Source organism: Anser anser (assembly GCF_964211835.1).
Source record: "Anser anser genome assembly, chromosome: 6".
NCBI classification, from domain to species: Eukaryota; Metazoa; Chordata; class Aves; order Anseriformes; family Anatidae; genus Anser; species Anser anser.
The window spans coordinates 13,522,516-13,541,038 of record NC_139726.1 but is presented as its reverse complement, the minus strand read 5'-3'; the positions used below and the strand labels follow the sequence as shown (position 1 = coordinate 13,541,038).

Here is an 18,523-nt window from a genome sequence, read left to right as displayed (position 1 = left end):
ATGAATGTCTGGAAAGCGCTTTGAGGTCCTGAATTGCAAAATCACTAGTGCCAATTTCTCTGTTCGGACGGCAGCAGCTATCAGGTGAATTTTCCCAGAATAATTGTTCCATGCTAGAGTAAAACTGTCCAGACCCTAGCAGAGCTTCATTCACACTGCCCAAACGCCAGCAGAGCATCAATCACGAATACTTTGCTATCCCCACCACCTGCTGCATATCTCCTTCTCCATGAAACACCTCCTGCCAAGGCTGTCCCCTGCCAGAGACCTCACCCTTCTGGCCAGAGGGTGCCAGAAGAGACAGGGAGACCTCAAGAACGTGGGAAGAAAGCCCTGTGACCGGCTCTGTGGGAAATTCGACGACAGAAAACGGCTTAAGCTCTTGGAAAGTTTGGGAAAGCAGGATGAGGGAAAGGCAGGAAGCTCCCGCGGGAGGGCTGGCCAGCACCCTGTCCCCAGCTCACACCATTGTGCTTTGTTCGGCCGCCACAATTGTGTGAGCAGAGCGGGGCGCATCAGCCTTCACTTCAAATTTCCTGCTTTTTGTCGGTTCGCGTCCCAGGGCCTGCTGTTGAAAGCACAGCTCTCATTGCGGAGCTCCTTCTGAATGCCCTGCCCCGCCAGCATGTGCCCAGGCCGCTCAGCAGGTTCCCAGCGCCAAGGCTCCCACTTTCAGGGGACAGGGGGCTATTGAGATGCAAAGAGCCATGCCGAATCCTGCCTTGGCCCCGGGGGGGCTGGTTAGGCACGACTATTGCAGGCAGGGAGCTGCTGTCAGGGGAGCTGCACCACAATCTCCTCTGCCTGTGGCAGGCCAAGGGCCGGCATGTAACGTGTTCAGCCGGGCTGATTTCTGGGCAGAGCTTGTCCTGACCATGGCACGGTGTCTCCTACCCAGACCCACAGAGGCTTTGGCTCTGTAGGACGGAGCCCCAGTTCCCCAGGCTCCTTCCTCCACCTCCTGCTCTCTCATTAAGCAAATCCAGGACAGTGTCCGGGTCCTCTTTGGCTCCAGCACCCGACCGCGTGCCCAGGCCGAGGCTCACACTGCTCTGTGCAGGCCCTGGGCTGCAGGACAGCCCCAGGGGGAGGGCTGGAAATCAGAGCAAGATGAGGTGATTTTGTCTGTCCCTACCACTTCTGGACATGCACAACACTGTCACAAACGCTAACCCCTGCGCTCAGTGACCAAGTGGGCCTCACACACCGATGGTGAGCCTCCCTCCTCCCTTTCCCTGGCACTCCACGCAGCAGTGAGGCAGCACCCGCGTGTTTCTCCTTCCCTGGGAAGTCGTGGCTTGCCTGAGCTCTTGGCCACCTTCAGGGAGCTCCTTGGAGCTGGAGGGAGGCAGCAGGAAGCTGCCAGGTGGATGAACAAAAGCCAACCTGGAGCACACGTCTGCCTCGTCGATCCCCATCATGGGATCCAGCACACCCAGGGCTGTCTCCCCACTCCATAGTGCTGCAAGTCCCATGTCATCCCAGAAAAGTGAAACTGTCTGTGAGATCATCTATAAAATATTTATTGCCCTTGCATGAAAGAAAAAAAGAAGAAAAAAAGCCTGCATAATATCAATGGAATCCCCAATAGCCAAACATTGAATTATTCACAAGTGCAAGTGATGCTTGTGAGAACACTCAGGGTGCAAGATGCAATTAATACATATCACAAATTTGGGGACTTTTTCAGACTTTGATATATTGGTGATTCCTACAAAACAGGTGGGATTACTTTGAGGAAGAGGAGTTTGACTACCCACAGACTTTCTCAGAGCACTGCTGTGAAATAGAAAAGGGCTCTTAAACCACCATGGGCTCAACTAGCTGCCAGAAGATACGTTTGTAGAGCCATTTCGGATGCCCAAGTGAATCTTACCTGGCTGTGAGCTGTTGCTTCAGAAAGGCATGGACCTCTCTGGTGCAGCTGAAAGTCCCGGGCAAATGCCTTGGGATGCCCTGAGGCACCTCAAATGGCATTAAACACAGACATAGAACGGAGCCTGTGTGACTGCTGGCCCCAGCACACCTCCTATCCCTGCTAAGGGAACTACATCCCAGCACTGCAACACTCCCCGTGTTCATCTCCTTTTTTCTGCAGCGTTGGATGTGTAGATGTGCTGCAGCACTTCGCACATGCGCTGAAGGTCTGCCTTTCTGCCCAACCTACAGTAGACTCTCCATTCAACCCCAGCTAAAAGAACTTGGGTTTGCAGACAAGATCTCTTCTGTCCGATCCCAGGCACACCGGTTGATGTGACAGTTGTCACAGGGGCTTGGGGAGTCCTACAATGCCAAACTTCTTTCTATCCCTCTTTCAGCACCATGAGTAAATACGTTTCTGAACTCTGGTAGCCAGCGTAGCCCACAGGCTGTGCCTCTTTAAAAATATATTTATATTTTTATTTATATAATATAGTCTATATTCTGCTCATATAGCTCTAGGGCATTTGGCTCGTTCCCAAGCACTTCAGCAGCAGAAGTCTGAGCCAATATTTCAGTGCTGTCTTCTCCATGCCTAACAATGCCGTCTGCTCATTTCCTCTCGAGACTAGACACATAATGTATATCTAAAACCCTCAGCCTAGCCCGATTTACAAATTCTAGTACAGCTGTAGGTTTAAAGAGCCAGACAAAATTAATTATGACAGATTAAGGAACAGAGAAACATACTGCAATGGCCTCTTGTTAGCTGAACCATCTGATCCAAACCCAGCAAGCTCAGCCTCCCAGTAAGCTCTTGCTGCTCTCTTGTTCCCCGTCTCTGCTGCTCTCCTGCACAGCACCATTATTGGACCACGGTTTGTTCGGATGTACCCAGGCTGTCATTCAGCAGCTTTGCCTTGTCTGAGACAGCCAAGAGAGGTCTGTGATGGCTAGGAGAAGTTCATTGTTAGCTGACCACCTATAGTCCTGTAGGCTTTTTATTTTTTATGACATTGGGTCATTTGAACCATCAGACCTTCACAAAATGGCCCCCCAACATACCCTTACAGGATCCTTCTCCCGACTGTCTCTGATCCCAGCAAAGTCCCTTTCCAGTGGACGTGCCATGCAAAAAATAAACTACCCACTAGCACAGTGGGTGCCTTCTGCGGTGGGAGTGCCATCAGCCAGTGTCTTGCAACCCAGGTCCTAGGTGCTGCACACAGAGGAACAGTACTCTTGGTTTGGTAACAGCCCTGAATACAAAAGGGTGAGTTAGATGGCAAAAGGCTTTGTATCCCTTCCCTGTCATGCGCACCCTAGACTCATTAGAGATGCAGTCCCTGCTGGAAAACACTCCTTGCTCTAACAGTTTAATTAACATAAAAAAAACGAAGCATGCTCTCCCCCTTTTATCATTATGCATATTTAGTTGTTAATCTGTTCCTTTCCCCTCCTCCCCACGTTATTCTGCAGTAGCTGTTAGTTGCTAAAGAAGCTGAAGAAACAATTAAGATGCTTTCAGAAAAAGCAGATAATTTCTTGCATGCAGTGCTGAGTACCCAGCAGATGTGACTCAAGATGCACACATGCTGTTTTCAGGCAAGCATTCCCAAGGGTTTTGATAAAAATAATAAGGATGAGGGGTTTCAGCAGAAATCGGGTTATTTTTAAGTGGAAGCGCTCTGGGGGGTATTAGCAGAGCTCCCTGAAAATGCCATCATCTTCTTGTGTGTGGGATCCCATAGCATTATTTGTTTGTAATTAAAAAAAAAAAAAAGGCCTGTAGTCAGACTAGACAGGGATTCAGGCAGGAATGCAACGATGGGCTTACAGCAAATTGTTTTGGTTTTAAGCATCAGACACCGTGTGAAGGCGGAACAAATGAGAGAGATGCCTACAGGGAGCTCTTCACCCCCCAAAGATAATGGCAAGTCTCAAGAGCCAGGATTTGACCCGGAAGGTTTCAGCCACCACAATTCAGCCAATAAGGAAACTACAGTGGGAGAAACACTGCGATGGTCTGAAGCCAGATCCTAGTTGACACAGGGTGTTGCAACTTTACCAGGAAAAACATTTCCTTCCAATATCCCCCTCGCTAATCCATCCCCAGCATCTGTCATCACAGAGAACAGGGCAGAGGCAGGTGAGCCAGCACGATGCTAAGCAGCTTGCTGAGATGGCTGCAGACGTTTGCTGTATTTTGGCCGTGATGAAGACTGGACAAATGAGGAAAATGTTTTCATTAGCTGCACTCACCTGAAGTGTAATCAGCAGCCAACTCCCACTTTACAAGGTGACCTGGCAAAGAGGCAAGAAACGAAATCCAGCAGCAAACAGATTGCAAAGACAAACACACACAATTAAGTTTGTGATGATCCACCATCTCGTATGGCTCCTCAGTATCCAGTTCTATGACTTTCTGTGCTCAGACACTCAACTCTCAAGTATTTATGCTCTGCCAATATTTTAAGTCATGCCCATAAAGCATATTTGAATACGATTCAAGCTGATGAAAAGCAAGTCGTTACTTTCAAAGGAGGTTGGTGACCCCGTGAATGGAACTGATGGCTTCAGTCCAGCGGATGACAATCCATTAAATTAAAGAAAAAATTGCCATTACAATTCTTGGTGCCAGTAAAGGTGTGAAAAAAGATGTGTTCCCTCCAGGATGTGCACAATCACATTTCTGGCAGCTTGAATTGCTGCAGATTTTTCTTTTTTTTTTTGCCTTGCCTCTTCACAAAGCATAAAGATATTTAGTCTCTGCTGTTTTCAGTGAAAGGTTTTAGATACACGAAGCTTATGAAGAGACACATCCCACTTGAGCCATATTAAAAACACCTCTTCCTTTCAAGTCATCAACTCTCAAGGAAGGGGAGAAGAAATGAAGAAACATTGAGCCAAAGCCCATAAACAGATTTTTTTTTTTGTCTCTGCGCGAGATGAGCCTGGGAAAAGCAAAACAATCCATCTACCCAAGAGTGGCTTTGCAGGGAAAGGTTAAGGAATATTAACGAGGGATTTAGATCGCACCACTTTACACACATTTATGAGGGAGAAATTCAACACCCAGAAAACAAATTCAGTTCAATTTTTGCTTCTCCCCCTCTCCCAAAGATGACATACCCTTCCATTTGTAAATTACTTTAATTTAAATACTTCCAGGTTAACAAAACATCTTAACTTTGACATGCCCCAAGTTACAAAACAGAAACAAAACCTCTTGACAAAGGGTAAGAAAAAAAAATATCCAAGCCCAAACCTCCTTTCCTAAGCTGGAGTTTATGGTCTGTGAGCTGGCTGCCCTCCAGAGTCTGACACAATGTCTGGAGCACCCAGAGCAGCTGGAATTCATTTTCTTCCTTCAAATCTATGCACTTTCATATGAAGTCGTGTTCTGGCACTGCCGCATAGGAGAGAGTTCAGTGCAAAAAATCTAACCCCAGCCATGTTTCTTTGCAACCCAATGCTTGCTGAGCAAACAACGAAAAAGGAGAAGAGGACAAGGGAAAAAAAAAAAAAAAAAAAAGAAAAGCCCTTTCCCTTCCCCCACACAAACACTCACGACTGTACCAAACAGGGGGCTATTCATGGCTGTTCATAAGCGGGTCACAAGGAGAAATGTTTGTAGATAAAACCAACACTTTTTTTTTCTTTTTTTTTTTTCTTTTTTAAACAAACACCATGGAGGTCTCTGGAAGGAGCTGGGGATGTTTGAGCGTCGAGGTCCTGCCGCTCCCTTCCACCTCCTGTTAGCGCGGCTCCTGCGGCGCCCCAGGCGCAGCCCCCTCCGGCCGATCACCCCGGGGTCCGGACCCCTCGAGCTTCCTCCTCCGAGCCAGAGCTGCCGCTGGGAGCCCAGCGGGGCCTTGCGCTGCGCCTCGCCATGGGTCGGGGGGAGGAGGGAGACGTCCAAGGTGCTCCTGGGCGCTCCCGTCACAAAATGGCACACTGGAGTTTGTGGGAGCCTGTGGCTCGGTCCCCTCGCCACTTGGTCTTTTTCTTCTTCTTCTGACTTTTCTCCGGGATTTGTTGCCTGTTTTGGGAGGGAGGGAGGAAAGAAAATAAGATGAGGCACAAGCAGCCACCAGGCTGGCTCAGGTGTTGGCATCCAGAACCCTGGGCAGCCAGCAGAAAGGCACCTTAGGGTGCATATATACATAGCTGTGGTTCTTCACTGGGAGGGTTGTTGCGCACTGGGAGAGGCTCCTCAGGGACGTAGTCACAGCCCCAAGCCTGTCGGAGTTCAGTAAGTGCTTGGACTGTGCACTTAGTCAATATGGTCTGAATTTTTGGGTAGACCTGTGTGGAGCCAGGAGTTGGACTCGATGATCCTTATGGGTCCCTTCCAACTCAGGACATTCTATTATTCTATATATTGGCATATATACATCTCCATACACCCTTCCACCCCCACCTGGTTTCTCGTACCACACAGTTAGCAGCAACCACCTCCCTTTGTGAGGAAAGAAGCCATAAGCAAACATCAAGGCTAACGGCAGGGACTATGAGTCCAGCTGTCCTGGGAGAACTGCTGCTTCTCCTCCGCTGCCAGAGTGCTGCTCAGCTCACCTGGGAGGTAGGGATGCTCCAAGGGATCAACAGGGATGCTCACCTGGGAAACAGATCATCCACCACACTGCTGCTAGTGCTCATTACAGTAAGGCGGCAAAATTGATACAGGGTGTACAAAGAAACAGACCTTCCTGGAAAGATTTACTTTCACGTGGCATTGCCCCCAGCCAACTGTACTGATGAAGACTTGGTAATGTGTTTTTTTTTTCCTCTCCAAAAAACAGTAATAAAAAACAGTGTTTGCTGCCAAAAAGGTTTTGGCCTTCTCCCGGAAGTTGTGATGAGCACCAGTGCACCGGGAGCAGGATGCAAGCCCTAAGCCTTTGTCTGGGGCTGGCCCCAGGAAGATGCTCCTGGCTGCCTGAAGTCAGCTATCAGAAACGCTCAGCTGCCAGCCCTCCTGCACTGCGCTGCAGCAGCCCCTATCAGTCAGGTGGGTTGTGAGCAACCCCTAAAATACTATTTCCATCTCATCTGATGTTCTGCTGATGGCTTCTCCCTTTTCATTAAGATGAGATATTGCTCAGTCATATTGTTTAAAAGAGGCCTAATGGTTAAATGATGAGTCAGATCCTCACCTGGTGCTATACAGACACTTCTGCACCATCAGCTATACCCAGTCTTGTCACGCTGCAATAGTGACAAAAAGTCCACTGGCTTGAGGGGAGCTGTACCTGTTCGCACCAGCCACTCAAGTCAGTCCAGCATTGCAAATTCAACAGAAAAAGGCTTTGTAGTTCAAACACCTGACAGGCAGTCTGTAGACTTAGATTTCATAGCAAGATAAACCATATGAACATAGGCAGCTTCCACAGACTGAGTCTAAATAACAAACCTAAGAGCACGAATAGCTCAACACCAGCCTCTTTTGCTGTGTAATATGTCAGGCACTAAGCTGAGTGTTTAGACCACATTATCTGGAGCAGAATGAGACAAAGTTTGGAGACAAATCATTGTTGCTTTATTTGATGTTTTTCTTACAGCCTCAACTCTCAAATGTTTGCAACAATCTGAAAAAAATCAACTCAACTTTGACTAGCAAGACTTGTTTTCAGCAAGCATGAAGGCTGCTGGCACGAAAAACATGAAACTTAAAAGCTCAGAGTAAGAAAGCAGAAATAAAAAAAATACTTTAATTTGAATAAACACTGAGCAGCCACAAGCATTCTTGAATGGTTTTAGAGATCCAGAAAACCACGTCCTGCACCCATTCAAGATTTCTGCTGTGATGGTGCTTGCATATACTCTACTGCAGCACAAGAGGTGTATCAGGAATTTTTAAAGATCTGTTGGGCAAGCTCTGTCACCAAGTCCTTTCTGGATTACTTTCAGACAACAGCTTGTTTAAAAAAAAACAACACACAAAACTACATAAAGTGGGCATCAGCGAAGTGCAAGGAGCACAAAGTGTACCAACCCTGAATGAGTCCTCACCCTGCAAACTAACATGGGCTCTCAGGAGCTGTGAAATAGTAAAGCACTCCAGGAATAGCATATTTATTAGGGAGTTGTAAATTTACATTTTATTTGGTAAAGCTCACTTAGGAAAAGAAAAGCCGTGCTTGGTGGGCGATACCATCCATCCTATGGCTGCAGACAGTTTGCAATGTCCAAAGACCAGGCAAAGTTGCATTGTGGCAAATAACCAGATCACGCGATGTCTCTCTGCTCTCCAACTTAGAACCATAGAATCAAGGAATATCTTGAGCTGGAAGGGACCCACAAGGATCATTGAGTCCAACTCCTGGCTCCACACAGCACCACCCAAAAATCAAACCATGTGTCTGAAAGTGTTGTCCAAACGCTTCTGGAACTCTGTCAGGGTCAGTGCCTTGAACGCAGCCCTGTGGGGTCTGTCCCAGTGCCCGACCACCTCTGGGTGCAGAACCTTTCCCTAACACCCAGCCCGACCCTCCCCTGTCCCAGCTCCATGCCGTTCCCTCGGGTCCTGTCGCTGTCCCCAGAGAGCAGAGCTCAGCGCCTGCCCCTCCGCTCCCCTCGTGAGGGAGCTGCAGGCCGCCATGAGGCCTCCCCTCGGCCTGCTCTGCTCTGGGCTGAACAAACCAAGGGACCTCAACTGCTCCTTATAAGTCTCAACCACAGTTCAAGCTCTTGTGAACATCTATGTTCAGAAGGGGCCTCATGTGGCTGGAAACAGCTCTTTGTAACTACTCGGGAACTGAGGAATAGTTCTGAGGAACATCACCTATTTGTGATGTTATGGAGTGCATTTTCAGGGCAAAAATTAGTGCTGGATCATTAAAATGCTCCATCCAGCCTGTGCCTGTCTGAAGCCACATTATATAGAGAAAGCAAACAGCCTTACCATCTTATTTTTGCTGTGTTTCTTTTTCCTTTTCTTTTTTCTTTTTTTTTTTTTTTTCCAGAATAGAATAGATTGTGGTAAGAGCTCACTGTAACAAAAAGGAGTATCTGGCCAACTAATGCTGAGTTCCAGAACAGTTGGGAAACAACTTGGGACATTTCCAACTCAGCTCCGCAGCTCTCCAAAGATTTTCTGCCCCCTGCTTTTCAGATATGTGGGAAGAGTGGGCAGTACCATCTGCTTTTGATGGAGGCTGACTCGAGGCTGTGCTAAGATATTCACAAGTACAGATACGTTGTGAATAATGCCTCATGGTTTAATTGCCGAGCAAGGCACTTTGACTGCATGGCAGGGAGGAGCATTATCTCAGCTCAGCACCCTCCCAAAACATGAGAAACGAAGGCCCCAAAAAATCTGGCAGACAACCCATGTCAGAAAAAACAAATCTTCTCAGAGATGTGAGGTTATCAGCTGAGATGCTGAGATGTGCGTGCAGCTCTTTTCCTGCGGGGCAGCCAGGATTTTGGACGGCAGCACCTTGCCGACAGCGGCGGGAGCCGGGTTCGCCCGGAGAGCAGGCATTTGCCAAAGCGAACAAAGGCAGCTCATGCCAGAACTGGGAACAAACCTCTGCTGTCTGAGGAGGAAACCTGTGGCTTAGCCATTAGGTCATGCTGTTTCTCATATAAAATGGCTTAATTTTTTCCATTTAATGAGCAAAAGTTACCTACAAAATTAGAGCCAGTCCTTTTAACTTAGAGCAACACGAGACCCTGAGATGACAATGCTACAAAAACCCACATTACTAGCCCAAAGCTTTTAATGCTGGCCTTTTAAAGCTGATTACTACAGCAAGTTTTGCATTGCTGAGTGACTAACATATTTTTGTCATGGCCACAACTAGTTGTCAAACTGCCTAATAATGATATTTTGCAAAGGCAAACTTCTGGTTAGTAACATCTATATGCACATACAGAACAAGGAAGCTTAATAAAACCCAGAAATCCCCCACCCCCAACCAAACCACTACACTCCTGCCCCCAAAAGTCATCTGGCTCCCAAGACCAGGACTCCTGCATGTCCCATCTACAGGCACTAATTGAGCCAAGTGTTTGCAGCTTACCTTATTACCCTAACGAGATCGTGGAAGGCCTTGTCAACATTTAGAGGTGGGTCCTTGGCACTAGTTTCTATATACGGAATCTGAAGGAGACAAATACATGACAAAAGAGATTTGTAACAGCTAATGTGTTGGGAGCAAACTAGTTTCAAAATGAAAAACCCTCCAGGCTGGAGAAATTGGGTGCCTAAGAGACTGGAGAAATACCAATAAACGAAGTGCTGTCATGACACTGCTATCAACACAATCATGCTCACAGAAAGCTCAGATTTGGGGAAGAGTAATCATAGACTTTGTGTAGTCAGATGTTCTCTCCCCCTAAGTTGTGCTTGCAGACCTGAAAATAGACAAGGGTTGTTGAAAGATGAGCACTTGCCAAGAAGTCTTGGTTGCCATGTTTTATTAGGCCTAGTGCATGAATATTTCATGACTACAGTTCCCCTTCAGTTTAAAATGATCTCCTTCAAAGTCTGACAGACAGATGGAGCCTCCTAGAGTGCTTGTCCAGCACTCTGGCAGATTTATAAAATTGCCTTCTGATAAAGTATTTGCAAAAAACATCCTTTTCCAAAGCGTGTACCTACAGATGAGTACAACGTGTTGTGCTGTAGCCTAGGTGTACTTGTTCTTATAGAAGTGAGCTTCCCTGGGGAGGGGGCATGGGATGGACCTGCCCTGACAAACTCCCATTGTGCCTTGTTTAGAAACACAGCACAGTTTGCCATCTAGGCACAGCAAGCTGCCAAAAGGTCTCAGGCTTGTTTGCCTCTGCCTTTCCATTAAGTTCCTCCTATGGGAGTTGCTGCTTCCCCCTGGGTATGCTCTGGCATTTAGAGGTGATTAGTGGAGTACCATGTGATCTACACCAATCCAAGACCAATTTCTCAGGCTAAACTACAGTATGAATAATGCAAATTTAAGATGGTAGGCCAGATTTATATAGGCTTTACAGCCCTGTAACTTCATTATCTTTAACAAGCCTACTTCATATGGACACCTGGGTATAATTCCTAATTCCTGACTGCTTTTTCACCCCAAGAGGGTGTGCTTTCTTCCTTCATTTTGAACATTCACGTTTCTCATCACTTGCAGACAGCTTGTGCACATGGTTTCATGATGGCCACAGATCAGCTATAGCCTGGTGTGCAGCAGAGCTTCTAGTTTCAATGATGAACTGACTCTACCCAAAGGGAACTCTATAGCTACTGCTTTGTGGTAGTCGAAAGTGCAATTGTAAATGTTCGATTGTAAGAAAAATACTTTAATTCAGCTCCAAATGAGCAGAGAATTCCATTTGCCTGTAATGGGACTTACAATGAGCAATTAAACAATCCTGCAAACTTACATTATGTTTTGTTGCCATTTCTCTTCCCTGTTCTCTTGTAATTTTCCGTAAATGCATTAGATCAACTTTGTTCGCCACCAAGATCATTGGAAAGGACTCTCTGGGGAAAAACAAACAAACAACAAAAACAATAGCAGACTACAATACAAAATGCTGAATATAAGTTTCACTTTGTAATGCTGATATCATCGATCATTTTTGGCTACAGACATACCACATAACATAAAGAAAGATCATACAGGCATCAGCCACCAGACTGAGCTACGCATACGATGCATGTTCATACCATAAAAATTTACCTTGACATCTTGCACACATCCACCCTTATTGCAGGCACTTCAGGGACTTAAGTGCCATTATTTCTGCAATACTTGATAATAGACTGAAGATCCAACTAGCTGAAGAACTACAGAATTAGTCTGCTGCTATAAAAGGAAATTAACTAAGGCATGGAAGCAGATCGTGAACAGGAAAATGGGGCTCTTTTATAACAGTTAAGGCATCTCATAACTGCATATCTTAACAGCTTCTAGTCGCTGCAAGGTAAAGAGATTGGAGGAACTAGTTCATGTCCTGGTGGTGGACAGAACAATGCTCATTCACTGAAAGCATCTATGGGGAAGAAAAGACAGACTTGTGGAGGTGGCACTAGGGGAGACATATTGGGAAGAAAATGACTGAGGCCAAATGACTCCTGTTACCCCAACACCAACTGAAAGACTGGCAAGGGTAGCTGGGAGGAGGCTGGAGTGAAACAAAGCCTTTTGCTGTGTTTCCAGATGCTGTTACCTACCATCTCCTGCTCCTAATCCCAGAGCAAAAGCCTGGTGAACAACTGTCCTTTTGTACCAAGAACATCTCACTCTGTAATACTGCTTGTTATTTCTTGAACTTTGCCAGGCATCTAAGTGACTGTCTTCAGACACCACAAGTGAAGAGACCCGTTCATCCGCAGCATGCCCCATGTGAGGGTTTCCTGATGAGGTGTGTGGCTCATCCTCTGCCCCGGCAGAGTCCTCGTAGCTCTGGTGATTGAACTCAGCCAGTTCATGCTTTGGGAGGTGCTGGCAGTGCAGTTCCATCCCACTCCACCTTCCACACAAGAGCCTCTCCCCCAGCTGCATTACACAGAGCAAAGCTGTGCTGTGTGGCTTTTACCCACAGCTAGGAGGGAGGAGGTAACTTCTGATCACTGATGTTTATTGCAGCATTATTTTCTTGTATTTAGCTTTAAACCCTCTTAAAATGATTCCAATGTTCTCTGCTGTAACAGAGCTGATTTTACTGGGGTAAGGAGCAGCTGGCCGCACTCACTGCTGCATAAAAGACTTTCCTGGATTTTCAAACAGAGTTTGTGTCATTTTTCATCGAGACGATAAGGGCTCCATCTTCTCCCTGGCACGTTGCCCCGTTGCTCTGGCTAGAAATACACTGTACTGCACTCTGCATTTTAAATGGTTCTTACAGTTACTCATTCTGATAATGTGGATTTGATTTAACGTTAATACCTGAGCACTGATACATCTTCACTCTGATTATTCTGGAGCAAAACGCTTGCTTGTCTGAATTATTTGATTCCTTTTAGCTTGTGGCACATTGATAAGAAAGGGATTACGTTTGGACAGCTTCTCATTTGCCTTGTTTACATCAGGCATAAAACTCTGTGGGGACTTTGTTCCCTGTTGTGAGCTGTACAATTGCTAGTTGGACAAAGCTACTGTAGTTGGAAGTTTTACTGCAATTAAGGTTATGGAAAGAAAGGGGACAGAGGCTTTGAGCAGCTCTACTAAAGCAGCAGCCTGCAATTCCTTTGGATTTTAAACCCTCAAAACTGGCTGCTAGTTTGAAAATTGGGCGATGTCCTGCTCCTAGCTGAGCACAGGCCTGGCAGGACAGTTTCTTTTTTTTTGTGCTGTTTAGAAAATTACAGCAGTATGAACAATCTCAGGCTCTGGATGAAGTGTTACTCCTGGTGTTATGCACTCCAGCGCGGGGAAACAAAAGCAGTTTCACTTCCTGGTTCTCACACGCCGCCGTTGTGTTCGTACGGCACAAGGAGGGGTAGAAGTTTCAGTCCAGAGCAAAACAATGAGCGCCACATCTTATTTTCGTGAAGCTAAATTAAATAAAACCAACGTCTGTTTGTAGCAGGTTAGAGGAAACACTGTCCTCTCTTCCTCAGCTCTCTGAAACAGGCTGAATTTGCCCTAAGCTTAGTTGGCAGGGAAGGAAACGCCGTTGTTATCCGGGTGGCAGGCTGAGTGACTGACATTTTTGTTCATTTAGATGAAATCAAAGGGCGGATTTTCCTTTACTTTCCACTCTCATGGGCTCTGCTTTGGATGCTTTACTGGAAGAGCTGTCAGCTGTGAACCTCACATGATACGCGTCCACCCTTCCTGTGGGGAAGTTATTCAGAACTGCAAAAGGAAGCCAGCAACGAGGCCTGAACCCTCTGGTGGCTTTTCTTGATGACTTCCATAATTAAAAGCCATTATGAATGGAAAAAACTAAGTGTTTCAAAGCTGCAGACATATAAGAGCTTAATTCACACCCCACCCAGTGCGAAAGGACTCATCATCTCTCGAAGCGGGATGGGAAGAGGGAGTTATCTGCAAGATAAAGCCCTGGCAGCTTCCTTTAAGTCTGCCAGGACGCAATCGCTCACCACGATTAAGCCCTCAGCGCTACCTTCTCCCACGCGCGCATAAGGAGAGGAGCAGGCAACCTGTCTTGCTTTTACCCACTCACACAGAGATGTTTTATTCATTGCTGCATAGTATTATGAGTTAACTGCATTACAGCCTTTTTAAGGAATAGAGTTCCTCCCGACCCGAGGTGTTTTCCCCTTCAAGACACTTGCTCCCAGGCCCTTATCGTGTAGGACCTTTTAGGGTTTGTTAGCTCCATTCTGGCTGGAGCTTCTCCCTTCCAAAACCATTTTCACTTCATCATAGGACTCACTGAGCTTTTCCACATCGAAAACACTAACTGCGTGCTTATCAGAACAGGTAAATTATTTCTCATTCCCCACATGCATATCTACAAACCTACACAGAGCACACAAGGAATCGCTCTGGGACATACAAGAGGTCACAGGCGGGGGGGACACACAACCACCCCTGGCACAGCCTGCAGTGGGGTCGGGGAGCACCAGCACCCACCTGTCTTTGACTCTGAGGATCAGCTGGTGGAAGCGGTCCACGTGCTCAAAGCTGGCCTTGTCTGTCACAGAGTAGACTATAAGGAAGCCATCTCCAGTCCTCATGTACTGCTCCCGCATCGCGCTGAACTCCTCTTGGCCTGCAGTATCCAGAACTAGGACAAAAGAGATGAAGGTTTTTAGTTACTGTGTGAAACTGCAGCTACTACCACTGCTGTGTGTCCAGCACAGCCCTTCCACCTCTGCTGGGCTTGGTCCTCTCAAAGGCTGCAAGATTTCATGAAAGCAAGTTGGAGGGACAAGGGGATGCAGAAGACTATAGGGATTTTACTTTCCTTCAGAATATCAAATACCGTTGAACCTAGGGAGATTGTCCTCTGCCAAGATATGGCTCAACATATTTTGAAGCCCTCCATCTCCTCCTCCTCTTCCAGATCTCTCAGCTCCCTGCATGGAAAAACCCAAGACTGGAAGAGCAAGTAAATGGCAATTTAAATGTCAGGGACAATCTGCAGACTGTGGTGCAGCAGAGCTGAGAGATAACCCAGAACGATAGCTGTAAGTGTCTTCCCTCTCTCAGTGCCTGGATATTATTTGTACACAATTATGCGCTTTCAGAGCAAGATGGTACAGCCTTCAAGAACTCCCCTACAGACGTCGTCGCAAGTCATGTTTTGATATTCAGAAGAGAGTTAAAACAAGCAGAAAAGCTTTAAGTGACTTGCATATCATATACAGCAGTCATCTTTCTGTGTGTGGGCTTGCATTCCAGGACAGCCAGTGACAACGCTTAGATCTATGCTCAAATCCCCTAAAACATCTCTGGCTGTGGCAGCAACCAGCTGCTGCTCCCCAACAGACTAACCTCCTCTCCCGTGCGGCCAGAACCTCCTGGCTCTCTGGCACTTTGCCTCCCAGGCCGTCCCATCAGCTACTTCTTGAACCACATCTAGAAGCTGCTACACCTGCCTTCTGCGTAAACACCCCATACTGATGCACGTTAGCACTGCCAGTTCTCAGGCTCCAGCTCAGCACGCTGCCACGATTTTGGCCGGCAGGAGGAGGGTATGAAAGGAGTCCAGCAGTTTAGGCTACCAACACAAACAAGGGGTGAGTTCAAAACGCACTGGCTGCTCTGAAGTCATTGTCCACGTGCATTGCTGTACCCTACAGGTGAACGCAGGACCTTTGTGAAGATTAGGAATGTTTTCACGTCCCAGCCAACCGTGCAGGGTGGGAAAACTGTTTCCACCTCCGCTGTACAGCCACAGCGTTAGCATCTGCTGCCCACAAGTGACAGGGAAAGCCCTGGGCACTGGTGGATGGAGACAGCGGCAGGTTCACATTGCTGACAGAGCAACAGGGCTCGATATGGGTTTTTCTAGTCCAAGCAGGCCCACAGTCCTAGTAAGATGCTCCCTGCAGGCTAAGTACTCCAGCTGTCCCGATTTCCAGATGAAGCTAGGATAAAGCCCACTTCACTGCCAGCGTTACTTGCTGAATCAGCACGGGTGGCCACACAGGGACACGCTCAACACGCTGCACATCACAGCATGCCCCAAGACCTGCCTGCACCTTTCTTCTGCGGCTGGAGGAAAGGCAGCTGTGCTGGAGGAGGCATTTGGTGATGGCAGACCCCTTAAAAATCCCCGGCCACTTCCATTTGCCTCCTCTCACCAGTCTTGACTGGCTGTTTCCAGAAACCTGTATGATGAAAAGAGCTTCCAGGCTCTTGCAAAGACCCCGAGATTTAGGCTTGTTTGCTGAGAAGCTGGAACTTGCTAGAAAGTCACGGGTGTCCTTTCATAGCCTTTTATCCCATTTCACTCCCCTGAGCCTAGGAAACAAGGGTCTCAGCTCAAAGGCGTCCAGGCTATTCGTAAGGACCATACAAAAATGGAAGAACAAGAAAGAAGGAAAATAAAGATAAAAGGAAAAGACGAAAAACAAGCCAACGACACTGCATGCACTGGTGAATTTCTATGCCCTGGGCAGAAGAGCTACCATGGAATAAGGCCAGGACCGTGTGGCTGGGACAGAAGAGGAAATTAATCCTTCCTATCCACCCGACCTGTAAGGAGAGGTTGGGCTGCCCTCAGCTGACTCCTGCACCAGCTGGAAGCGATGTCAGGGCAAGGCTGAGAGCTGACAGCCCGTGTACGTATGCACAAACACACACACACTCCCTTCCCCTCCCGCACACCCAACCTGCGGTGCAGCGGGCTGGGCTTTCCTGCCCGTCCTCCCCCTGGCATGGGGCAGGTGCCCAAGCACAAGCCGAGGGCAAGAAGGTGGAGAGGGATGTGCCGCATCCTGCACGGCGATTTGCTCAGAGACTTCCCCTCGCCCTGACACATTTGCAAACCTCCTGCGAGGAGCATCCAGCCCCCCTCTTGCTGTTGTACCCACCAAGCCATGCCCAGCTGCTGGCCCCCCCAAAGCCTTGCTGTCCCCTGGGAGAGGGCAAGGATGGAGTCCTGGGGGCTGTGGGGATCCCCAGCGAGCAGCCGGGGGTTACGCTCCTGCCACTCCTACCTCTCCTGGATCTTGGCCATGGCATCACGCTAAACATAGGCAGGGCTGCTGTGTCAGCAGCTACTATTTACAGGGAATTCACTCGCAGCGTTCATAGAAAGAAGAGCAAGTCCAGGCAGCATTTAAAATGGCACTTCAGAAATCCAAGCAAGAAGACACGCAGCAGTGAAAATTACGTCCAATGGGTTATTCGTACAAGGTCAAGGGTCCCATGGTTGGCCAGAAGTCCTTGTTTTAACTTTAAATATGCTCTTCTTAGAGACAGCCACCCTATCCTAATGGTTCTGTGCTGCACAAATTGTGATAAAACAGAGCGAGAGTGTGATTGGCATCCTTTTGTAGGCAGAACTAGGCCACATCCTGGAAAGCACCAGCTCCAAAAAAAGGCCAGATGCAAGCAGCTTTGCCTCTAGTGCAATGCCTTGGCACAAAAGCTTCAGCAGGACCACTGCATACAGAAATGAGAAACAAGCAGAAGTCTTGGAAAGGTGAAACTGGGAAGGTGATTTGGCAGCTTCCCAGCTGGGTGAGGAGCATTCACGTTCTTATAATCCCAGTTTCTGCAGACAGGATGCCCAGAAGACCCAGAAATAATCATGAACAGAGCAGAACTGTGAGCTCTCTTCCCCTGGTACTCTTTAAAACCAGCAGTTGCCTCTTACTGGCAGTTGCCACCCTGGCAGCACATAAAAGCCAATGTGGAAATCAGGCTGGAAGAAAGCTCAGCGGGTTTCCCCTACCTCATTCTTCCAAGAACTGAAGTCAAATTCATAGATTGCTGTCGGAAGTCCCTCTCCCTGCACTGCACAAACTTGGTGTAGTTCCCACAAACTTGACCAAAGAGGAAGCAAGGAGGAGCACTAACGAAAGCCTCTGGGTGAGCAGTGAGGAGAAGCCAACAACTGTGTCGGAAGTAGGAAGGGACATCCAAAGGCGGCTGTGCAAGAGGCATTTCACAGACCTATCATGCAAATCAGCTGGAGAATAAGAGCAATTAGGCTGTGAGAGCCCAGCATGAGGTCTCTTGCTTTGAGGATGAGGTTGCTAAGCAAACAGGCGGCCTTTTCTGCCTTCCAGTGGATGTGACCACAACCTTTAGGATGAGCTCTGCGTTAATGGGGTCCTTAGAGCTTTACACACCATTTTCCTGCGAGTCCTGATGGATTAGGCAGGAGTGTGGCTGCTCAGAGAAAGCACTTCTGAGCAGACTTGGGAGCCTGGGAAGCTCTGTGGCCCAAAATAGAAGCATTCATTGTGTCGAGGTCTCTTCTGTGTGGCAGCACCTCTATAACTAGGTGTGCTCTGAGTGCCCATCCGGAGACACAGGCATGTAAACCTAAGCCAAGGGCAGAGACATACGGACTATGAAATCCAAGATATGACACTGCTTCTTCTAGAGCCTAGGCTGGATTCAGTGCAGACTCAAAACCAGCATTCCCAGCCTTGAGGAAGCTCAGACCTGGTTGTGCAGGAGAGCTCCTCTTTCTCCATGCCTAAGCAAAACTGCCTCCCATGTCTTACCTGTATATTACT

The 18,523-nt window shown here is 47.7% G+C and overlaps 1 protein-coding gene across 7 annotated transcripts in view; it reads right to left on the bottom strand.

Annotated features, from left to right (window-relative positions):
* Positions 1-5,054: 5,054 nt before the first annotated feature.
* The window catches only part of MRAS (muscle RAS oncogene homolog), a 41,163-nt gene continuing 27,694 nt past the window's right edge, over positions 5,055-18,523 (bottom strand). For 6 of the 7 annotated variants that reach the window (XM_083840975.1, XM_083840976.1, XM_083840978.1 and 3 more), the window contains 4 exons: positions 14,457-14,610; positions 11,293-11,392; positions 9,951-10,030; positions 5,055-5,962 (listed from right to left, as the gene is read on the bottom strand). In XM_083840975.1, coding sequence (XP_083697101.1) covers positions 5,863-5,962; positions 9,951-10,030; positions 11,293-11,392; positions 14,457-14,610 — 434 coding nt within the window. In that variant the 3' untranslated portion in view covers positions 5,055-5,862. The other variant, XM_083840979.1, reaches the window with a different exon arrangement.